Raw genomic sequence first — 26202 nt, forward strand, 5'->3', positions numbered from 1 at the left:
GCCTGTCAGTCCTTGCAATGGAAGTCGCCATCTTTCTAGATCCGTTTTGGCCCAGTTCAGGCCAGCTGGCCCATTGGCTGGCCCAGACAACGAGGCGGGACTTCCCCCTTCTTCTTTGTTGGTTTTTATTTTGACTCGAGTGGGTGGGGGATCCCGTAACGGTAGCCACGCCCCTCAGAACATGCGCGACTTTATGGTCATTTTTTTAATAAATGGGACCATAATTTTCCAAAAACAATATTATGACATTAGAAATGAGACTTTAAACTAGTGACTGGAAGCAAAAAGTATTCATGACCATGTTTATTAAGGTAATACAGTCTAGGTGAAGTTGGGCCCAAATACATGGACTTGTATGGGGCTATGGGTTTTTTTGAGCCCAATGACAGCGCCACAACAGGCCATTATATGAACTTTCATTTCCTTAGTGGCTTCACAAAATATCCGTCTGACTGCCCCCCTGGTCCTGAGCTATTTTCAGCCGTGCGACACCGTTACGCAACCTACTGTACAACTCAGGCTAAAGCCTGCACTGGCACTGCTCCGGGGGGTCAACTGGAGGGCTTCGCTTAAAACGTGTACACACATTTCACTCGCAGACATCCAACCGAGTAACCGCGAGCAGCATGTTTGAAATGCACGTGATCAGACAGTATAGCGATTCATATGCATGGGTGAGTATAAGAATTACTCTATGTGGAATATATGAATAATGTTATCCCTGCTCAAATAGTTTGAGACGGTTTTGTGTGTTTAGTTGTTATACCGGGAGGCAGAGGAGGATATATATGGATGGGGCGCCGTAGCCGTGGGCAATTAGCACTACTTCCATGCTGTCAAGCAAACTGTGGATGCCAGCATTGTGTTCACAAAAGGCCTGTGCTAATAGGTGTGGGTTTGTGTATACGACACAACAATGCGTTCACATACTGTATGTACGGTCTGAGCTGCCTGTATGTTCTGCTGTTACGATGATAAGAAAATATACCCGGCCTGCATCATATCGAACCTCAAGTGCATGATCGCATTGTCTTAGCCCATTCAGAATGGGAACCCCTTTTGGAGTTTAAGCATTACAGCATGTTATGCTTTAGCTATTGAAAAATAGCAGATCTACAAAGCTTGTGCCGCGCTACAAGCTTGTAGATTTTTTTCAACGTATTTAACTCAAATCTTTGCTTCTGGGGATTCATATTTTCAGATGGGGGTCGGCGGCCAAGTACATATAATTCCAGTCGTTCTTGACATGAAATAGTTTGAGAACCACTGACATAGAAACATTTGTAGAATCTGGTCTCAGGTCTAAATGGGATAAATATTTGGATCATTTATGATTGCAGGTACACGGTGTTCCACAAGGAGAATTCACTGATTTCTTCCCTCATACTGTATGTATGCTAAGAAATACCATGCCAAACATCAAGGCATACCAATACCATAGAAGCTGGTATTGTGCCAGTGATTGTACACACTATTGCACCGTTATACATCATTATCATACTGTTTAATAGGCTACCTGCCCACATAGTGCTCTTCATACATATTTCTGTGGTTTATCCCAACTGGGAAAAGAGTAATGGATGACCCAAATGTTTTTGCTCATTATTTCCCAACAACCAAATGTCTTCTGGTCTGTATTATGTACTGTTTTTTTTGCTGGTGTGTGCGTGTGTTTGTGTGTGTGTGTGTGTGTGTGTGTGTGTGTGTGTGTGTGTGTGTGTGTGTGTGTGTGTGTGTGTGCGTGCGTGAGTGCGTGCGTGTTAGGGCTGCACAATATGGAAAACATTTCATATCCATAGATTCTGCATTACATTCACCCATAGCCACACATTCATACACCGATGGCGGCGGAAACCAAGCAAAGAACCAACCTGCACATCGGGAGCAATTCGGGGTTCAGCGTCTTGCTCAAGAGACATTCCGACACTAACCCCCGCCACCACTATACACCGCTGAGCCACTGCTAACCAGTGGGTGCATATATAGAGGATAGCGTGCGGATCGAAGCGACAGCCACGCCCCCCCCCCCCCAGCTATTCATTTCAATGGAAGTTGACTGTTCAGTGACGTTTTGAAGCACCCGGAAAAACGCTCTACTTCTGCAAAACAAAATCCCGATTTTAGACACAAAACTTTGGTGTCCAAAATGCGGAAGTGAAAACGAGCACTCAAAGGTTAAACCCTCAGCTGCTGCACGGGGGTTTACCTCGTGCTAAATGCATGGGGGCCCCCCGCCTGCAGTCCCAGCTTTGACCAGTAGGGTAAAAGAAGCCGTTCTGGGGGGCTTGAGTGTGTGTGTGTGTGTGTGTGTGTGTGTGTGTGTGTGTGTGTGTGTCTCGCGTGGCGCTCATGTTGACTCACCCACAGCAGACATCTCGGGCACCGAGGCCCTGTAGGGGCCCTGGAGGAACTGCGGAGGGTTGTCGTTGATGTCCTGCACCTTGATGATGAACTGCGACGGCGGCTCCAGCGGCAGGTCCGTGTCGGCGTCCACCACCTGCGCCGTGAGCGTGTACTCGGCCTTCTCCTCGCGGTCCAGCCTCTTCATGGCGTGGATGTCGCCCGTCATCTCTGTGATGGCGAAGATGGTGCCCGCGCCCTCGCCCGCCAGCACGTACTTGATGTTCTTGCCACCCACGTCCAAATCCGTGTGGAGCTGAAATATATTGGGACGAAAAAAAAGACGTGTGAGTGAGACTTGGCGGTATGTAGTATACCGAGTGATCGGGGTTGATCCAATGGCAACGCTATAGAGAACTAATCCGTATTTTAGTCGTGATGTACTGTTAAGCGCCCCCCCTCCAGAGATACTTCTGAGATACTTCCGTCGGAGCGGTGTTTGAACTGATCTGAGACTAAAACAACCACTAAAGTCTCATTGTACCGCTTTCCTTGCAACAACAACAACGCTAAACTGGTCTCCCAAATCTGGCTGTGACAGGCTGTCTGCCCCACATTGAATAATATTGTAATTTTATTTAATTGTGTCAACTAAATCCTGCACACATTCTAAATATGCCCGCGAAATAATCGTACTGAGTAAATGGACTGTTACCACCTTCAATAGTAATGATAATAATCGTCTCCACATCATATATTTTCTTTGTCATGGAACATAATTCTACTCGAGTTGGAAGCATTAAGACCCATTTTAACCTTCAATGGCTTCCGTTATTGTAAAAAGATTCACGCGTTTAGATATTGCTATTTACAATGAGAAGCGGACGGGAGCTGAAAAGAGCTGTCATATAGAGAATATTTTTCTTTTGGTGAAAAAAAATCCCTTTCTGGCCAAAAAGTACTGTTTATACGTGTGGTGGGGGGCTCAGATTGCTTCCACTAAGGAAAGTAGGCTTTCTAATGACACAACCCGCCTTTGTTTTGGTGAGTAGCAAAAACTTTATTTTTATTTACGCTAAAGACGAGAGGCTGGTCTGCATTCATGCGAGCGGCGGAAGTTGAGAGTAACATAGCACTAAATGCAACGCAATAGAGCTATGGACCTGAGCTAAATGCATGTCAAACTGGGGGTCCTTGAAATTAAACGGGTTGATTTGAGAACCATGACAAATCTTCTCTTATGGGGCTCCCTGGCATATCTTTTCAAATGGGGGTCCGCGTCAATTTGGGGGTCCTTGATATAAAAAGGTTTGGGAAGCACTGAGTTAATATACCCTGAATCTACACCTCCCGGTTTTGAATCCTGCTTGCACCAAGTATACTTTTGTGCAAACTGCAAACAACTGTTTTTTTTTTGCCGTTGGCCAGTTTTAGACCGTGGCCAGTTAGTTAAGACTGATCATGAGGCGATGGAGTCCGGCATACATGGCCGGTTAAGGCATGAGGTTAGGGTTAGGGTTTGGGTATAGGGTTAGTAATGTCCGACATACAGTGCTCAAAGTGACTACTGGGTTGGGCTGCTGGATGCAAGGGGCCAAGGGCCAACCCCTACTGTGTCTGGCGGAAACCGCTGAGGGCTGATTTCACCCAAGTGCGTTTTCATGAGGACTGCATTATATCTTTGCACTGCCAGGATGCTGCAGATCTGACAGCCAGCATGCTGCAACGCATTGCACTGCAACGGGGAGTCTATTCCACACACCCTCTGCTAAATGAGCCCCACTGGGGACGATATAACTTTATAAGCAGCACTGGAAATGGACCTTAGCCTACATAGAGCAGCTTGTTACAGCTCACAAATACATCACACATGCACGCATGCAATGTGCCGCGGATATTGGACTGTGCAGTGTGAAATTCTCTAAATGCTAAAACACCTCAGAGGCTTTGCACTGCACTGTGAGATATCCGGCGTTATACATGGTTGTTAGAATAGAAAATCATCAGAGTCCATAAAAAAATCCATGAGTAAAATACTGCGCACACTGTGAATCAAGCTCACTAAAAGCTAAAGCCCCTGACATTCCTGGACGATACATACTGTACACTGCGCATTCTTCATTATGTTTTGTAATTACAGTTTCATTAGTTCACCCTATAGCAGCATTATGTGCTAGGCCGAGCATTTGGCTCTTACTCACTCCATAGGCTGACTGTAACTAATGAGTCTGACAATACTGTGCCAAGCCGCTCCAAACATACTGCCAGTGGACAAGGTCTGCTTATGCGGTTCATAATGCATTCAGAGTTGTAGGAATAACACTAATTAGCCATATGTTGACAATGGAGAAAAATCGAAGAAATCTATCTATAAATGCACCACGTTTCTTTTTCTGTGAGTGTAAGTAGGCTACAGTACGTCTGTAATCCACGTAACTCGAACCGTTAGCTCCTGCCGACTTCAAAAATGACACACGCATTCCACACACCAACAGGGAGATCAGTGCCCGGTGTCGTGTCCGTCGGACCCATGGCTGGGTCCGTCAGACCCAAAGCAGACAAATCAGGAAAATGTGTTGTATTTTATTTTTTACACAAATCGTTGCTTCTGGGGGTCCCTGCCACTAAACATTTTCAGATGGGGGGGGGGGGGGGGGGGTCCGTGTCCTATTATTTTGGGAGTCCTTGGCATGGAAAGGTTTGATAACCACTGATATAGACACTCACGTTTGTGAGTGTCTATATCTTACGGTAGTTCCAGGGTGTCCCCAGCTAAATGATAGTTAAGTGGGCTTGTAACTCAGAGAGTTTACAAATGTCTTTGATTTTACAATATAAATTGGTCCACCATGTCAAAAGTTCTCTCATTCACGTCTCTCTCACCTATAGAAGTGTAAACTTGTCTTTCTCGGTCGGTCCCACTGCCCCCCCAGTCACATAATCAATCACCCAGATAGATATCAAACATGTCTGCTAATTATTGGGCCGGCCCTAACCGGCCCTAATCGTGATTTATCTGGCCAGATTATCAGATCCCAGACGCCAATCATTTCCGACCCAAAATCTCCCTATTAGTTAGTGGCTCAATCAGCTTTTCAGATGTCCAAACTCGGCGAAGGAGCCTAAGGAGGCTACCGTCGTCCTTGACTCACTTAAGTCATTTCACAAAGTCCTCCAAAACATCCTCCTTTTATAACTTTCTAATTTCAACTTCTTGGCACAATGACTCAGTAATTCCTGTATGGGGAACACTTTCAGAATATACTTCTCCATTAAACCAAAAGACATGGAAAAAATTATTCAACTACATCTCTGAATTCATTTAGATTCTATGCTGACTTTTAAAGTGCATAATAATGCAGATTGATGAATTTCAGGTACAGTGCATAAGGAATTTTCAACAGACCTACAGTATGCATGCAATGGTCTTTTGTATCACAAATTGGTCATAAAACTGCAATAACGGCTCTTCATGTTCTAAACAAGATGATAAGACACTGGACCGAAAGCCATTGAAATACCATCACTGCCCTAATCTCTTCAAGTACAACCTATTCATTCTGGGCAACAAAATACAGCCTGGTGTGTATATAGACTCATACAACTTGGCTGCCCCACAACTTAACCACTCGAATTGTGAGCTTGTAGATTGGATATTCTGGTGAAGACATTGGTGTAGAGTGAAAAAGGAATCTACCAAGTAGGCAACTGTACTGGTTAAAGATGTCAGCATGCTCTGTGCAGACAATCTAGTCACTCCAACCTCCATCAAGTGATTGTCGTTTGTGGATAATTGTGTTTTATTTAAATTGGGCAATCTTCTTTTTCCACGTAAAGCAATTTCCCTTTTTGCAATTTATCTTCTACCGCTCGTTGGACAAGAAGTAACTTCCAGCTTTTACACCTGGAGTCAAAGCATGGATTAAGGCAAATCAAACCTGCCAAACTGAACGGAAAGCAACTAGAACGCTGTCACAAAAGCACACACACGCACATACCACATACGCACAGCAAATCAAGAACCAAGAGGGCAATTTGTCACTCATACAGGTACAAGCAGTGAAAGGTTATTGTGACAACTTTAAAACCCATAGAGTCACTGTACAAACAGACACTAAAAACACTGGACCAAAAGCCCAACCGTTACAACCATTGCCATAATCGAAAAGTACAACTTATTACATTTTGATAGCTTTAAACATTTTGCAGATGCTTGTCTCACATTTAAGATTTTAAACGGACTTGCACCCCCACCACTGAAACAATAGGGACTTTAAACAATGACTGTTTTCAGGACGGCTCCGCTACACGGAAGTACGGCGGCTATGACACCCACGCCGTAGCTGTCAAAATCGTTAAGCAATCGTCAGCCTCCGGTGACAGCGACATTGGTTGCAATGGTGACGCGTCCATGCAGCATGTGTCAAACATAAACACTATTATTATTATTTTTTTAAAACACCCCATCGCGCATCAGCTAACTTGCCGATATTGCTTAATTCTTACATGCGCTGGACATGATCAGCAGTGGAAAAAGTAAGGTCCTGGAGCAATCTGTGTTATTCTAAAACCGTTTTAATAAACATGGTTAATATTCAGAGCATGCCAACACATTACACAGCACAAGAGAGGTGATGGCAAGTGGCGGCTGGCAGTGATTTTGGGTGGCGGGGCTATAAGACATCCATTATACTATATGCTACTAGTTCAACCATAGAGTTCAACCTGCAGCAATAGCATCATATTCCAGATATCAAAGTACACAGCAATGACACTACTACATAACTACAGGCCTATACTTTGTTACAGGCTACTGCAAGTGCTCCACAACAACAGAAGTGCATGCCCACAACAAACACTCCACTGAACATTGTTTGTATTTACCGGTATATGTAGATAGCTGCTCTTATATACTGTCATTAAATAATATTTGTACTTAGGCTGTCTGCTCTCATGAAAGTTTATAGTTTGAGAAATTCAAAGTCCAGCCGCCTGCTGTCCAGCCTCTCCCACCCCTCACTGGGGAAAATTCTGGGAGGAAAACAGAAACGGGGCGAGTAGTCTTGTTACCCTATTGGCTCTGGGGCTGAGAGATTTAATTTAGCCCCAATGGCAAGTAAACCAAGCAGGCGTGTCTTGGCAGCTGTCAATCATTCAACGCAATGAAAACCAATGGAAGCCTTTTGGGCTGTAAGAAATCAGCCCATTTTGACCTATTTTGTGTTTTTCTTGTAACTATTTGATGCTGTTGCTGCAGAATATAAAAGTATCTATTCTAAAACATTTTAATAATAATTTTTCATCTTTACTCCATAAGATAGGGAGGGCTGAGCCCCCCTTGCCCATTGATACGAGCCACCCCAATCGGTGTAAATGTATGACAGCTATAATTTCAATAAACATGTTTATGACATGGCGTTGTAGACACTACATGTAAGTGTAAGGGCTGCGACAGAGAGCAGGTTTATGTATCGAGCACTGTTCCATTTCCGGTTGCCGTAGCCGACTGCCGTATCCGTCGTTGCTTAAAGTCGCTAATTTATAGATGGAAGGGACAGTGGTGCCAGATGATTTGATGATTTGAAGCATTTTGTTCCAAAAATATGTTTTGCAAAAAGCACCTGTTGATGGCGCTATAACAGGCCAATGTGAAAAGGGTGGGATATATATTCCTCAGCCTAGTAGGAAAGTCTGTGAAAGATGTCACGTAAATTGCATGGTGTGTTCAAGATTTGAGGCTTTTTGTTCATAACTTGCAAACTTTGAAAGCCAATGTTAGCCAATTAGGATTGAATATGAAATATCAGATCCGTCTTGATTGAACACATGACTATAAAGATAGTGTGTGTCACGGGGCAGCCCGTGCCCTATATATATTGTACAAATGACTTTGTTATTATTCCACACATAACGAGATTTGCGCGATTTTTGGACAGAATCTAGAGGAGTAATATATTTTCAAAGTTGGGCTCCTGGTGGCGCTATAACAAGCCGTTCTGGGACATGTGGTTAACGGTTAACGGTGCCGGAGATTAGCTGGTAACAGACGGACGGACGCACACACTCACACACACGGACTCACAAGTGCAAAATGTTCTCTCTCCCCATGCCTTCGGCCTGGTGGAGACAATTAAATTAAATTAAATAAAATGATAAAAATGAGGTTAAACGTACACACAAACTCTAACCCTCTCTTTGCAGCAACAGGCGATACAGACTTGGAGGGCATATTGGAATGCAAGGTGAGGTACGATAACGTAACTCATCTCACCTCAAATACCTTTGAGTTCATTCGAGGTGCACCTCACCTCAAGTGAACTGAAATGAACTACTTTTCACCATCACAGGATGTCCCTCTGCTGTCTGCACGGGAGGATCAAATCCTGTGTTTTTTACAATTTCAACGTCATGTGATTGTGTACCTGCAATCACACATCGCAATGCAGTACTGCATGTTTCTCGCAGTGTATGTGTTAGTACAGCGTGTGACCGTTATATTGTTGTAGACCTGTCAAAATGTTTAAAGCATATGCACTTCATTGACCCCAGGAGTCTCCCCAGGGGTCTGTCATTAGGCCCCTCCTTTTTCCCCTCTATACACTGATGGGAAAATACATTACAGTTTCATGTAGGCCTACACACTATTTTATTTCCGTTATATATTTTCCATCTGCGGTATACGATTTGTATTCATTCTTTTCCCCAAACCCTCTGCTCTGTGCTGTGAACCCTGTGGCTAAAGGTGTCCATTCCTTTGTTCAGACCATACCACCGTACCATTTTAAAGGCATCAGATGTGCAGCCACATGCTGTGCAGTGCAAACCGTGCTTGCATTCCAACTGTCGTCCAGCCCTTTTTAGTCACCCCTCTTTTGTACTGAACTCCTCTCTTAAGGCCTGTCTGACATTTCCCTTGTCACAGGACTATTGAGCAGTCCAGCTCTCTCTGTACTCCTCACTCGTGGGAATATATAAAACATGATTTGAGACACATCTATAGATAGGGCTGTACAGCATGGAAATAAGCTATAAGAAAGACCCTGCGGTTGCACCCAGTGAAAAGAGGGGTTAACAGGCAATTTTGGGCACTAGATTTGCCCGTAAACCTCAAGTTTAGCTGGCATATACAGTAATATACAGGGGTGATGGTACATTACAGGAGTTTACCGGAGTTTGTTGGTAAGTTACACACAACCGTATATTCCATGCTCTTTGTGCAGTGACTTACATATACTATTGTATACATGAGAGACCCTACGGCTGTGCCATTTGTAAATACGATAAGAGAGACCCGACGAGTGTGCTTTTGTGAAACAAGCTTTGACTATCTGAAACACTTTACTTGTTTGTGGAACAAAGCGCTCAAACTGTCTTCTTTCCTGCCTTGTTCTTCCCTCTGATCTTCATCAATAGATCTTCTATGGTTCACCCATGATGTGGATTATCTTGGCCCGAAAAGCTCACGAGATCGGAGGTAGATCGGATATTTTTCGTAGAGAGTTCACCGATTATGACAATGGGGCATGGGACACTATATACAGTATAGTATAGGACCCATATTAACTCAATGGTGCAGAAAATAAATTACAGTTTTAAAACACTATATCGATCCATCAATAGTTTTACAATCAATCTTCATTCACCTTCTAACAGAGTGCTCATGCTTCTAATTTACGTATCCTTCTTGGCAGTTATCTTTGTCCTTCTATAACAAACGGAATGTACTGATTGATATGCATGTTCATATTTGTACCCTGTTTGCTTGATGCTGCTGTTTATTATCACATGTGCATGTTGCTACCGCATGTTTGTATTTTATTTAGTAACATATGGTTTTATTGTGCAGTGGGTATGATTTTTTCCCATATGAACAGGGGTTGAATCAGTGGGGTGGGAGTGGCTATCTTTGGGAGAGCTTTTGTCTGGTTGTCTATATGTATTGTTGTATTGTTTGTGAACTATGTATTGTATGTATTGTTTATGTTGAGGACCCCCTCTACAATGAGATGATGCATCTCTAGGGGCTCATCCTTTCGATAGAGGTGTACATACACTATAATGGTCAGTGATCCTCAAACTGTTTTCCAGTGCTTTGCCAGGCCAGTCATCCCTGCTGCTCCTTAGACAACGTTGTCAACAAACATCTCCTCATGGTACGCGGGCACACAGACACAGGACAACAATTACGCATGAGCTACACAACAATCAGCAGCATCTATTTAATTCCCTGTCACAGAGCTTCAATAGGAGGATCCTTTTGGAGGAGGCTTTCCAGCAAGGTAACCCCCCCCCCTCCCTCGACCTCTAAACCCCCCGCAACGTTTTCATGAGCTCGGCGGTGTGTTCTGCGTGCACTTGTCTCCGAGGTGTTGTTCGCAGACACTGACAAAGCACATTCACTTAAATTGTCACACCTTGCACTTTTGTTTTCCTAATTGTGCCATCATTTCACATGAAAGATGTAGCTCATTAACACAAATGCCTCACAACATCCTGCACGCTGAGAAACCTTTAAATGAGCCCAAATTAATGATGGGCTGTCAGTTTTTTTTCTTCTTCCCCCATATTGTGCATGCGTGCATGCGTGCGTGCACGTCTGTTAACTTTATAGAGGAGGTAAACTGTAAATGCAGGCCTGCTCTTTTGATTTCCTTTTCATCGTACATCAGAGATATTTTATTGTGACTGCATTCCACGCAGTGGTTGTTATGCCACGCTCCCTTAACATAACCCATAAAACATCTGTTACTGTAGAGTGTTGATGCTGTATATAGTTGAATTGTGAATGTCTGCCAAACATAGAATTGGAATATTGGTTATGTTGTTCTCTATGTGAAACTTTATACATGTGGAGGTATTATAATAACAAAAAGAAAAACATGAATAGCTTGAACCATCTGTGACAACAAGGCTTAGCTATTCGTTGTATTGTTACTGATATGTGATACAACTTTCAGTAAAACTTAAATTCATGGTCATAGGTCAAATATTTATAGGCAAAACTAGTAGAACTATACAAGATCACAATGAGTTGCATTACAATGCTGTGAGTCCCTCCCTAGAAAGGAGGGGGGCAGGTATAGACCCAGGCTCTGGGGGCAGTGAGGTATACTGTATACTTGAGTATAGTAAAAAGGCCACTTTACCCCTTTTGCAAAAATATCTTATTTTAATGGTGTTTAGGTCGGAGACAAGACACATGCACTTCCTTGGGGGTTTCATGTGCCATGTGTGTTTTTGGATATTTTAGACATGATGCCATCATGGAAATGTGGTCTCACTTCTCTTTCTGGACTACAAAGTCACACCTCCATCAATCCGCCCTGCACTCCACAAGAAGGGGAAGTGCACCAAAGCATTATGGTCATTGTTGGAATTCAGCAATCCAGTCAAACCCGTCATCATTTCAAACATTTCAAATTGTGCTACTGTTATCTATACTACAATATATAACCAGTAAGAAGCGACCTCGCCCTTTGGTCGCGTACAAGCATCCGCCTCGTTGACGGTAGACTGCTGGGCGAGCACTGCATGGAGCTTTGGCATGAGGGGTCAGATCAACATGGAATTAATGATGTACTTGCCATATAAGGAGCATGAGTGTACCGAGTTTGATGAGGTCAGACCAACATAATGGAACGTCATAGGTCAGCTCCATATATGGAGATCTAAGGGTGGTAGCTATAGGGTTTCTTTCAGTGGTGAAATATCCCATTTTAAAGATATTTTTGGGCCTTTTTCTTTTTGCCTTTATTGATACAGTAGCTCGACAGGAAACTGGTAGAGAGATGGCGGGGAAGACATACAGCAAAGTTTGTCGTGTTTCGGGACTCGAACCCGCGACACACTGTCATGCTGGATTACCAGCCAAGGTGCCTTGACCGCTAAGCCGGCCCAGGCCGTGAAATGTCCATTTAAGATAACCAAAATGTGTTGTATTCCCGTTCAATTTATTTTCTTGCAATTTGAAGACGGTGTGCGAGAGTTGTGTTCTTTCAGCACTGTGAAATATATATATATTCAAAGAAAATCAGGAAAATAACAGGGTTGTGGCCTGTTCATGGTCATAGGAAATGGCTCCCGATCTCGGTTCTCATCTATTGTCTCTGTCTTATTTTCACTTATGAATGAATGACTATCACTTCACTCATCCCTACACTGTTAATGGAGGGGAGACACGATACTATACTCTATAGCACAGGGACATGTCATTATGGTGTAACAAAAGCAGTCATGTAGAGACAAAACACAATGCGGCCATGATGATGTGACCTTCATGGTGCTGCAGGAAAGTGCATGACTCCACTATTACATTAGTCACGTTATTGAAGTGTTCTTTGGATTATATTCACTTCATCCATGGAGTGTACAGCAGGTACTTTGTATCCATGATGACATGTACTGCAGGTGTGCAATGTTGTTGGAACAGTAGTAGTACACACGCACATACGCATGCAATTGCACGCACAGATGCAAAACACACACACACACACACACACACACACACACACACACACACACACACACACACACACACACACACACACACACACACACACACACACACACACACACACACACACACACACATTTGAAATGTTTATTTATGTCCACATAATGAGAAGTACAGGAATACCTTGTTACTGTACAAAGGACATAAACACTGCCAGTGCAGTTTGACAGTGGGAGAGCAGCCAGTTACAACGTGCATGGACGGCAAAGCATCGTTACATACAGTGCAGCTGACATGTCGGACACAGGGCAGCAGACATAAATCATGGATAAAGGAAACAACGCCTCCTCCAAATTGAGCGGCTTCCTATAATGGCTGAAACTGAGCAATACCTCGCTAACTCCTTTTGGAAAGGCCGGCCATTTGTAAGCCCCTCACAACCAACTTATGCACATGCCCTAGGCTGCCAAAGATAAAAACTAAAAGTTTACATCTGTAGCCTAGCACACACACACACACACACACACACACACACACACACACACACACACACACACACACGACACAATACAACCACCCCAATTGTAGTTCTATACTGTATATTGCATCAACATACACTACCATAGGCTACATACAAATTAAAAGATATTCATTAAAAAAGTTTAAAAGGGCTTAGTATCAAACCAATGCAATGTATGAATACTACAGCTTGTGACTAAACTACACCGGATGCATCCATTTGCATTTTGTGGAAACTAACATTTTTGGGACACAGGTTTCTGCCTGATAGACGATAGTGATGCTATTTATGTTCTGCTCAAAACATATTCTCCCTGTGTGTGTGTGTGTGTGTGTGTGTGTGTGTGTGTGTGTGTGTGTGTGTGTGTGTGTGTGTGTGTGTGTGTGTGTGTGTGTGCGCGTGCGTGTGTGTGTGTGTCGGTCCACAATTCTAAAATTGCAGGATTCTCTGCAATTCCAGCTGCCTCACTCAAAATATTGAGTGTGCAGAGAGAGGGTACACATGGAACCAAGTGGACCCATCGATTAGGTTCCATTTGAACACTTTTCAGAGTTAAATGAGCAGTCAGCTATTTCACGCAAGCACATGCACGCACGCAAGCACACACACACACACACACACGATCCCGCAACGTCCAATCATGGCTGCTTTAGCCTGTCAGCCACTGAGGAAATATGTCAGTCCTGTGCATGGTGAAGAGAGGCTTTTACTGCAATCACTAGAACAATCACAGTATCCTAATGAGGAAGACTCCATTGGCTCGTCAGCCCTGGGCTCTCCGTACACTAAGTGTAGCAGGACTTTACATGGAGCATTTATGTCAGGACTCCTTGTCAGGGGAAGTGGTGCCTTGTCATGTGTTCCCCCCCTATACATGCATAGAAGCCAGAGATAGAGAGAGAGAGGGGCCATATGTACATTTGAAAAAAGTGTTCACATTGCTATATTTTTAGACTACTCTCCTGCCGGATCAAACACTGTCAGAAGGTGCACACTCAACTCAAGGGGGGGGGGGGGGGGGGGGGAGAGGAATAGTTTCTTATAATATAGCGGTGCAGACATTGCTTTATTTTAATCACTTGATATACGTTATTGAGTCCCTCAGGCCTATTTGTATTTTCAGTTTTTCGCCATACATAAAATGTAAAATGTGACGAAAATAACCAATCTACGAGCTTACAATGATGTTCGCCATGTGTTTTGGCAAGCGCAAAATGTTAATGCTTTTTAATTGTATTTATTTATTATTCTTTTTTGCAATGTTGCAATGTTAATTGAAAAATTATGGTACATTTAAGGACAACTTTAATAGGCCTAGGAGGGAGGGAGAGAGAGAGAGAGAGAGAGAGAGAGAGAGAGAGAGAGAGAGAGAGAGAGAGAGGTATTTCACAGTACAGCAGGCATTGTGTCTTGTATACAGAATGGAGTTTCTGCATGGTCACAGATTGTCCCTGTTAGACTGAGAGTTACATGGCATCAGAATAGGCCTACACCTTTTTTTCTTCGAGGCAGCCAGCATTGACATGAAATAGGCTAAACACGGGTGTTGCCAACTAATTAATGTTCTGTTCCATTTAGTGTATAGCCTTTCCGGTGAGACAACATGCGCCATGACTCTGTCTGACCTGAATGGAACAGTACCTTAACTCATTTACAGTAGGACCGAGGACAGATTCTACAAATGCATTCTAAATGGAACAGTGCCTTAACTAATTTAGGACCGAGGACAGATTCAGTTTTCTGAAAAACCTGTTTCTATGCCAGTGGTTCTCAAAGTATTTCATGCCAAGGACCCCAAAAAGTATACAGTATGTAATCGGCCACCAAAATAATGTTGAAAATATGTTGTTCCAGAAGCAAAGAAATTTGTTAAAAACATTCGCTGTGAAATAATATATATCCAAAGATTTGCACACGTTTTCACAAATTTTCAAAAATAGCAGATCTACAAGCTATGAGCTATCTTTTCAACAGCTAAAGTTTAACATAATAGTTCAATTGGTTAAACGCTACTGTATGAGGTGACACAGATGCGATCCCGTCCTTAACGGGTTAATTAGTATAATTGTTAATGCCTGTGTTCACCGTTACTATTTGATGTAAAAAATATTACATAATTTATTAAATATTTATCCGATAATACATTTGGGACAACGATGTGTTGAAACCACACCCCCAGAGACATCAGTGGACTGAAAGAAGCATGTGAATTAGTGATGGGAGATTAATCGGCGAACACACCGGTATCGGCCGATTTGAGTTGTTATTAGATTAATCGGCATCGGTTCGATCAATCAATCAGACCGATGAATGAATCTGTCCTATTAATAATCGGTCTGTCTTTACTGCAAACAGATCTATACGAGCTCACAATATTAAAAATAAAGGTATTTCAGTTCAATCTGACTTGCCTAGAAGCCTGCAGTGCTTACACCCTGTTTGCCTGTATTTTTCAGAATGGACTAAATTATTATAATATTTCAATACAGAATGAGATCATATCGACTTCGGTAATATCGGTTATCAGCCATGAAAGCAATTCATTATATTGGATATCGATATCAGCCAAAATGTCTCATCACATGGGCACCATTATCCCTATAATGTGAATATATTAAAATATAAAATATATCGTCTCTGTCACGACAAAAAAGCCCTCTTCCCGGGCTCTGGACAGGGCCCCTGCCCAGTGTCCATATATGGAGCTGGCCTGTTCTGACATCATTCTGACGTCTGCATAGACTCCATATTTGGGCAAGCCTGACAAATAACTCCATAGATGGGCATAAAAGGGACACGGACATAATATCTGGGTGGGGCATGCATTTACAACTTGTTCCAAGTAGGCCAGTGACCAACGGGCACTGCTGTGCATGCATTTCCAACTTGCATCGTTCCAAGTAGACCAGTGCCCAACGGGCACCGCTGTAGAGGCCCCACGGGCACCGCTCTAGTATATAGTAATAGACAATATAAAATGATAGTAACGCCTGCAAGTTCACAGCTCTTGAAAAAGGAAAAAGATCTTTAGTTGAAAGATTTTTTTTAATGATTTTGTCGATCCATTTGAAATGTTCTGCCTTTCTTTGGGCCACGTCACAGAATTTGTATTGCCATATGCCAATGGAGTCTGACGCTACAGCGTTGACAGACAACCCCTTCAGCCAATCAGCGTAACCAAAATCCTGTTTTGTTTCTTCATTGTTTAATTTCTTGTCAAGGAGAAAGCAGCGTTAGCGATACTGCCAGTGGCTCTGTAGTTCTGTTTTGTGACACATGGGCAACACAACCAGGTGAGGAGAACTGGGACATAAGCCTGATTCACTTCAACGTACGGTGCGGTGTCGCGTGCCAACAATACTATAGAACTACAAACCCACAGTGTGTCACATTGAGACACCTTGTGGGCTTGCAGATCGGCTATTGTCAGTGCACGGCACCAGTACAAGTTTGAGGTATTTGTACAGTACTTTACTTGATTATATCCAATTTCCAGTACTTTTACTTCTGCTCCAGTAACATCTCAGAGCCAAAATTTGTACTTTTACTCCACTACAATCATTTGAAAACTTTAGTTACTATAGTTACTTTGGAGATTTAAATTTAGAAAACAAAATTAGAACATAAAAAAGAAAAGAAACCACTTCAACCCTATACATTTCGGCCTTTTGAAAACAACCCTATACATTTCGGCCTTTTGAAAACAACCCTATACATTTCGGCCTTTTGAAAATAGCCAATCTACAAGCTCACAATGCGTCGCATTGTGAGCTTGTTGTATGTAGGCCTACACATTTGTATGTACACACGCTTGTTGTATGTACACATTTTGAACTTGTGAAATGGCACATTCTGCACAATGAGTACTTTTACTTTTAGTACTTTAAGTACATTTTGATGCCGATACTTTTGTGCCTTTACTCAAGTACATTTTCAATTCCGTACTTTTACTTGTAACGAAGTAGTTCTAAATTGCAGTATTGGTACTGCGCGACACTGACGTATATAGGCTGTGGCAGAGTAAATGAAGCGATGCAAAGTGACTGAATTGTGGATTGAGTTATTGTAGAAAGGTCAGCATCTGGATGTTACGATAATGTAAACTACAGTGCGCTCCACATATAGCCGTGGGGTTGCCATGCATTTTAAATAAGAACATGCCAACCTGCTGTATATTTCATGTATTACATATGACTTTTCCCCACAGCTTAGACTTCTCAGATCACCAGGTACAGTATATGGTCATGCAGCTGTGTCCAAATAACCCATCATGTTACAAATGTCAATACAGTGATAACTAGAATTGCACTCTGCCGAATGCATACTTGCTAGCAGAGTGCGCAAGTACTTTCGACCGCTGTAAACTGTCACATCTCAGTATCTCTGTGAAGGAACGTTTGAAATGTATAATCATTAGGTGTAACTATTTGCTACCTACCTACTTTTTTACAGAAAAAACTAGAGTACTAGAGTACATGGTGTGTATATGTATGACTAGCTCTCAGTGATGACGTAAGAGAAATGGTCATCTGTGTAATCTGTCCCAGCAGACCAGGCACAGATTTACAAATGACAAATTTCAAATTACAACTACATATAGAGTATGTAGTTGTAATTTGATTAGTAGTATACTGTGGTTACTTGGTGACAAAAAGTGACAGCCGTCTTTTTCAACCATTTTTATGTGTATGCAAATCTGTGCCTGGTTTGCTGGGACCAGATTACACATTACGTCATCGTTGAGAGCTGGGACCAGAGTACATGGTGTGTATATGTATGACTAGCTCTCAGTGATGACGTAAGATAAATGGTCATCTGTGTAATCTGGTCCCAGCAAACCAGGCACAGATTTGCATACACATAAAAACGGTTGAAAAAGACGGCTGTCACTTTGAAGAGACAGAGCGAAATTATTACTTGCGCGCCCTGCTTGTCAATATCGGCCAAATTGTCTCATCGGCACATCTCTAGTTTAAACCAGTGGTTCCCACATTTCTGCATGTCAAGGAACCCCAGATAAATATAATTGTCCATAGAACTCTATGAATTAATATTTGTGCTTGTTTTCATTGCCAAATCTGGCAACATGGTCACAGCAGCATCGGCAAGAGGAAGTTATGCACACAAAACGCCACCAACTGCCACGCCCTCGATGCCATAACAGATCCAACTGCCACGCCCTCGATGCCATAACAGATCCAACTGCCACGCCCTCAATGCCATAACAGATCCAACTGCCACGCCCTCGAGGCCATAACAGATCCAACTGCCACGCCCTCGATGCCATAACAGATCCAACTGCCACGCCCTCGATGCCATAACAGATCCAACTGCCACGCCCTCGATGCCATAACAGATCCAACTGCCACGCCCTCGAGGCCATAACAGATCCAACTGCCACGCCCTCGATGCCATAACAGATCCAACTGCCACGCCCTCGATGCCATAACAGATCCAACTGCCACGCCCTCGATGCCATAACAGATCCAACTGCCACGCCCTCGAGGCCATAACAGATCCAACTGCCACGCCCTCGATGCCATAACAGATCCAACTGCCACGCCCTCAATGCCATAACAGATCCAACTGCCACGCCCTCGATGCCATAACAGATCCAACTGCCACGCCCTCAATGCCATAACAGATCCAACTGCCACGCCCTCAATGCCATAACAGATCCAACTGCCACGCCCTCGATGCCATAACAGATCCAACTGCCACGCCCTTGAGGCCATAACAGATCCAACTGCCACGCCCTCAATGCCATAACAGATCCAACTGCCACGCCCTCAATGCCATAACAGATCCAACTGCCACGCCCTCAATGCCATAACAGATCCAACTGCCACGCCCTTGAGGCCATAACAGATCCAACTGCCACGCCCTCGAGGCCATAACAGATCCAACTGCCACGCCCTCGATGCCATAACAGATCCAACTGCCACGCCCCAAAATGCCATAACGGATCCAATTGCTTCTAATTTTTGGAGGCTTTTGTGAAGCCACGGATATTCAGCAAAAAACTGGTCAAATTAGTGCAACACCTCCAGCTACAGTAGCCCAAATAGTTACTTAAGATAGATCCCGCTCAAACAATGGACTGGTAAACTAATCCAGCTGCGCTTTCCATGTGCGGGGATTTGGACTGCTAATTACACCTACATGAATAATCTGTAATTCTAAATATTGCAATAACATTTTGAATGTACGGAACAGATGGTGCGATGCATGATATATGATACACTTAGCTATTCTCGGGAAGATTTTCCCTGCAGTCTGTCTCGTGGCACGCAGCATTTTATCAAATTGGACAGAAATGGAAGAAAAAAAAGGTTTCCTTCTGGATTGCCCATAATCAGAATTGAGTTCAGAAACACCATGTCTGTTAGGAAAATTGGACACTTGAAGTTTACTACCATTATTATAGCTTAGGGCAAAAATAAATTATGTTTAATTATCGTCTCTGTTGAGTGTATAAACTTCCAAAACTATAACTTCCAAAATAGCAGATTAAGACAAGCTCAAAATGCATCGTTTCGCGATGCGTTTAAAGCTTGTAGATCATGTGCTATTTTTGATACCCGTCTGTGACGCTGTATAGTAGGCCTATAGGATCAAGTTGGCCATTGATGCACAAAAAAACACAAAAAATAAATAAATGTGGATATAAGATACTAATACTGCTCCGACAGATTGAAAAGACTAATATCAAATGGAGGTCTGCGGCCTAATGCATATATAGCCTACCACACTGGGGGTCGTAATGCATATAGCCTAAGCCTACCACACTGGGGGTCCTTGAAATGAAAAATGTGAGAATCACTGCTCTGATCTCTGCCTTTTCTATACAGTGAATTATGTAGGGGAATTAATGTTCAAAGACATTTGCTGTGTGTTTGCACACACAGACACACAGACTTCGGTGCTTAACGTTATTCATCTCTTATATTAAAGAAATCATAGAAATTAGATTATGTCAAGTGATACGTTGCATAAAGTTCACAGCAATCATTTACTTACTCCAACTCTCGAAGAGGTCATTAGAGACTAACGAACTCTTGGAGAGAAATGTCAGAGAAGGCAGAGAATGTGCATTTATAGTCAAACATCTCCACTTCCCCACAAGATGAACAAAGACCTCATTTGCCCCACATCCACCAGTAACTATGGCAATGCGGTGATTTATTTCCCTATTAAATGCTTTAAATGGCCCGTTCGAGCGATGTGTCATTTGCTTAATGATTTCTGTTGCTAACTCAGGACGGTGCATGTGGACACAAACCAGACCTAACAATGTTACAATTTGGTTCTTGATCCGTAACAGAGATCTTTAAATATTTTGCTGCCACCTAGTGTTGAGAAAGTTTGACCGCTTCACTGCCTCTCATTGACTCCTATGTTACGGAGCGTGATGTCTTTCCGGGTTAAACAGGAAGGTGGGGGCTTCCGAAATTGTAACGATACATCACAACACAGCCCACAGCCTTTAGCTAGCAGAACAACGAGCTACATTTTCGATGCGATACAAAATCACAAATTATTTACGATCGTCGGGTGCGTGCACCATGGACAGCTCTTGAACCTTTGGAGATACGGCGCTTTGAAAATCGGGTTATAATGGAGGTTCGACGGAGCTGGATTTAGAAAAAACAATGCTGTTGGTGAAGGAGGAGGGCTATGCTAGCCGGATGCGGTGACCTATTCATTTCTGTTCCGTCTGCTGTCTGCAGGTGTGTTACAGCGGTCAGGGCCATACGTAAGACGCCGTGAGGGCGAGGTCGCGTGCATGCATCCGCCTGGGTGACAGCAGACTGCTAGGCGAGCGCTGGCACGTTGGAATGGGGAGCCATATATGGAGCGTGTCTTGAGTGTACAGGGTTTGATGGGGTCAGATTAACATGTCAGAACAGGAAAGGCAAGTGGGGAGGGATCAACATATGGAATGTCAGAACAGGTCAGCTCCACATATGGAGATCTAATGGTTTGAGGTTTGAGGTCAGATGCAGATATGGAGATCTAAGGGTCTCCTTGATCTCAATCATCTCGTGATGTCACAAGATGTCATGAGGCATGACCATATATGGAGGCGTGACCGAGATGTGACCAGTATACAGATGTCTCATTGGCCGCTGCTGTTCACGCTACGCCACGCTGACACTCAAGTGACTACTGGCCAATCACAGCGCGTATTTTCCGGGACTTGTCGGACTTGAACGTCCGCTCTCTGTGACGCTCCCGGAAGCTTCTGTGTGAAGCACCTATTGTCTATAGTCTGGCCTGGCCTGCAGCATCTGGCCTGTTGCGCAAAACTATAGTGACGCACCAATCAAGGAGCTTGTCCTCACTTGAGAGCATTCGCCCCTGCAGAGCTGGACTAGGTGTCTATACCTTCTATGTCTATGGTCAGGCCTTCCATACAGCATACGAGGTCACGTACGGGGCCAATCATCAAAAGGTCACGCAAACGTCACTTCTCTTTATCAGCCTTGGGCTGTTCCACAAGCCTGTGGGATACCGTATCCATACCTGTCACTCATTCATCGCTTCCCCTCACTTAGGAGCTCTAACTCATTTGACCAGTGGAGTAGAAGACGACGAGGCCTTAAGCAGTCGAGACTCGAGCGGCAGCCTGCTCTTATTTTGTAGTTAAAAAAAAAAGCATCTCTCAGCGAGGCAGACTGCATTGTGGAGTGCCTGATCTGCCTCAAGCCCCGCAGGGTAGCTGCCTCCATCCATCCATCCTTCCTTTCCTGGCTGTTCGTTCCTGCCATGGAAAATCCTCCGTGAGCCTCTTTCTCTGATGTAAATCACAGGTAGGGGAAATGTGAGCCCGGGCTGAGTCACACCGGCACTGTGCCGTGAAATCCGTGTTGACATTACCGACGGGCAGGGCCAGAAAAAGACACTAGACGGAACTGAGCGAGAGAGAGAGAGAGAGAGAGAGAGAGAGAGAGAGAGAGAGAGAGGTGGAGAGTGATAAGAGAGAGAGACACACACACACACACACACACACACAGAGAGAGAGAGGAGAGATGTGAACATTTCGATTCAGGACAATTTTTCAGTGCTTTTTTTGACTGCTCTGACTCCTTGTTGGGTTACGTAGGCTACTAGTACTAGCTTCTGTTTCTCTGACTGTATACTCTTATTTGGCTGCTCCGAGTCGGGTTGCATAGTGCATACTGTATTCTTATCCTCTGTTCCTCCTATTTCTGAGGGGCGCTAGCTTTTGTCCCCACACCTCTCAATATTTGCCATTGACAATTAAAGGAGAAATTAGGTCAAATGTCCACCAAATATGACGTCAATTTGTGGCAACACAAAGCGCTGGTGGGTTGCATAGGCTATACTCTGATCCTGTTCCTCTGGCTCGTTGGGTTCATACTGTACTTTTTTCCCCCCTTAATGTGTTCCTCGGTTGGGTTACACAACATACTGCACTCAGTTTCTCCGACTTGTTGGGTTGCACAGTTGCACTATAGTGTACTCTTCTCTTGTTTCACTGACATTCGTATCCTCTCCGTTCCTCATTACCGTACTCGTTTGCTTAGTGACCACCCCCTCTTTTATGGGGGGGCACATTTCCTGATGGTTTAAAAAAAAGAACCCTTATATGTATAATACCCCAAAGGGCCTAACCTGCTTCCTTACTTTTCTTATATAACCTTTTAACTGGCAAAGATCTGTTTTTCTTTTCCTTTTCTCCCCCCCCCCCCCCCCCCCCTCACACACACACACCCTGCCCCAGTCTACTCTATACTGCATATTTTTTTTGTGACATGATAGGAAGGACTGGAGCACATAAGATAACTTTGAAATGAAGTTGTGTTAACAAGGGAACAGGGAAATGGGTTATAAGAAGCAATTTCCATGCCCCCTCCTCCCCTGTCCTCCTCCCCTTACATGCCTGCATGCACCCACCGCAGGGGAGGAGGGAGACTGAAAGGCTTTGACTTTACCGAATATGAAAATATTTAGTTGAACTTCACCTCGAGTGCAGATTATTTATTTTCCCCTCCCTTCGGCTGGGCGGGGGGAGGGGGGGGAGGGGGGTCTTCCCGCACTGACTGACGTTTCCTGTGTGTGACAATCTTTAGTGTGATGCATGCAGCGGAATGGAAACGTGGTTCCATTTGGCCACGGGATAAGATCGTGTAATCGCGAGGAGAGGAGGAGAGGAGAGGTCTCGCATATATTTGTCTAATGCGGCGGATGCGCATCGGGTCGGCTTTGCGTCTCAGAGCTATGGGGGGACTCTTTTTCCCTCCTGCCGGCCCCCACTAATCCTCCTTCCTTTGTTCATTCCCCTTCCTCCCTTCTCTCTGTCTTTCTCTCTCTCTCTCGTCTTTCTCTCTCTGCCTCTCTCTTCCTCTCCCCATCACCCTCTCTCTCTCACCCCCCCCCCCCCCCCCCCGCCCCCATAACACTGTCTCCCCCCCTCTCTCTCTCTCTCTCTGTTGCCGGGGGCCTCGATTCTGCTCCAGTCCCTGACAGAGTGTGAAACACATGCAGTGGCATCGTTGGTGACACACAAAGGGACATGTTGTTAGCTACCGTCGTCCACTCCAAGGTGATCTGACATCTCAAAGCCCACTCTTTTTGTGCCGTCGCAACATTCACTCCGACAAGTGCGTTGACGTGGCTCTCTGAAGGAGACCCCCCCCCCTCACACACACACATGCGCGCACACACACACACACACACACACACACACCACCTACCACCCCGGTTTGAGGCCGCCTGCCAAGTGGCAAAGCAAAAGACGAAGGCTTAATTGTTTCTGCCACAGCTATATGGCTCTACTTCATTTTTCTCTCTTATTTCCTTCCTCTAATCCCAGGGATGGGGGAAAATTGAGCTGTTATTTGCATGTCTAATGATACTCAATATCACACAGTACCCCCCCCCCCCCCCCCTCAAAGGAGAAGGCGAAGATGATGATTATTAATATAGGCAATGAAGGCCTCGTTTGTGCCTCCGTTTGTTCTTTCCGCCTCAGGAAACAATTTCCAATACCTGCATTTATAGAGTCGTCGTGGCATTGCCATCCATGCTATGAATGTGCAATAAATGCAGTAGCCTATATATTATGTTCTAGATACTTATTCACAGTAACAATCCTCTGTGTTAACAGTTTGACAGCATATCACGACATTCCCGTCTTTAGTTTTTCATCGTTTAATCGGCAGTTTGGGTTTCAACACAACGACACAACGACCATCACACCATTTTAAGGCGGAGTTTCATGAAACGGACCGATATTAGCGCCCGGGGTGATTTTTCAAAGGTTATAGCTTATTGAAGTGAAGCTAAAGTGAAGCTTATTTTGCGTTTTCAATTATCCGCAGTTAACGTGTTAATGTATCCAATTGTAACTCAGAGTCATGCTGTGCTGTTATGATAGCATTGGTCAAGGATGACTTATACTTACATAATAGATGTAGGTCGGTATACCTTGCCAAGCATATTATATAAACAGGCCCTGTACTGTACTGTACTGTACTGTACTGTACTGTACTGTACTGTACCGTACCAACAATCACATGCAGTTGCATAATCTTGCACAACTCCGGTGGTGGTAACTCATATCAAATATGCCAATTCATTACACGGCTTGGTTGAATGCTTGATTCTGATTGGTCAATTGCCTAATTCAGCTGTGTGTTATTTCTGGATAACAAACCGCTCCGCTCTATAACAGACCGATGGCTAATCCAACCGTCGGAGCACCTGCTGTGCCCAGTTGATTTACTGCCGTTTCCAACATGACAGCCATGTAAACACACACACACACACACACACACACACACACACACACACACACACACACACACACACACACACAGTGTCATTTACAGCTAAACATTGCTCCCAAAAATGTTTTTGAAAACATTTGAGCAAGGATTTGAGAATAGACGATGCAGTATACCCGAAATGGATTCTATTTGATCAACTCACTTCCTTGTTTTCTGCTTCAGCTGGGCAGACGCCGGCCAGCACGAGACTGGTACTTCCATTACCAAACGCAAGGAAATACATTGTTTTGATGTGTTTTGGGTCAATTTATTAATTTATGTATTAAGTAGCCGTGTAATAAGCGGGATAATGTATGGCTGGTCACCTTCAGGCTGATTAATCAGCCTGTCTGTGATTTATATAAACAATGACCACTCAGCCATACATTATCTCTAAAACATCTGTCCCACATCTCCATTGGAGCAGCCCATATATTATAGGCCAAAACGGTGCTCATTATTAGGGCTGTCCTATAACTAATATGGCTAAATTATTGGTCAACAAATTGTCCCATGAGGAATCTGTCAACAATCTCAGTCTTTGATGCAATCATGCAGAGAGCATCTGTTTTCAGGTCGGACTGGTTGGACTAAATGAACATTCTAATGCTAGTGACTACATACAAGCTTTTGAAAGTTGCAGACTGTCAGGAATAGAGGGTTGTAGATTTAACAACAGATGTGCATGCATGTCACAAATTAAATTAACCCTATATTGTCTATTCTGGGGGAATGATTTACAAGGTCACAACACGTCCCTGCACGACACATAAGTTTGTATATATTGCCTATTTCCGGCAAGATGGTCTATAGAGAGAGAGAAAAGAGATGTGGTGTATAGAGAGAGAGAGAAAAGAGATGTGGTGTATAGAGAGAGAAAAGAGATGTGGTGTATAGAGAGAGAAAAGAGATGTGGTGTATAGAGAGAGAGAGAGAAGAGATGTGGTGTATAGAGAGAGAGAGAAAAGAGATGTGGTGTATAGAGAGAGAAAAGAGATGTGGTGTATAGAGAGAGAAAATAGATGTGGTGTATAGAGAGAGAGAGAGAAGAGATGTGGTGTATAGAGAGAGAGAGAGAAGAGATGTGGTGTATA

General features: G+C 43.8%; 1 protein-coding gene across 1 annotated transcript in view; it reads right to left on the reverse strand.

Annotated features, from left to right (window-relative positions):
• The window catches only part of cdh8 (cadherin 8), a gene marked incomplete at both ends in the record, with an annotated part of 197652 nt that overhangs the window by 114199 nt on the left and 57251 nt on the right, over positions 1 to 26202 (reverse strand). Inside the window, one exon of the mRNA XM_080759485.1 lies at positions 2362 to 2656. Coding sequence (XP_080615611.1) covers positions 2362 to 2656 — 295 coding nt within the window. The remainder of the gene's footprint in view (positions 1 to 2361; positions 2657 to 26202) is intronic.

This window comes from Protomyctophum bolini, assembly GCF_963924005.1.
Source record: "Protomyctophum bolini genome assembly, chromosome: 1".
NCBI classification, from domain to species: Eukaryota; Metazoa; Chordata; class Actinopteri; order Myctophiformes; family Myctophidae; genus Protomyctophum; species Protomyctophum bolini.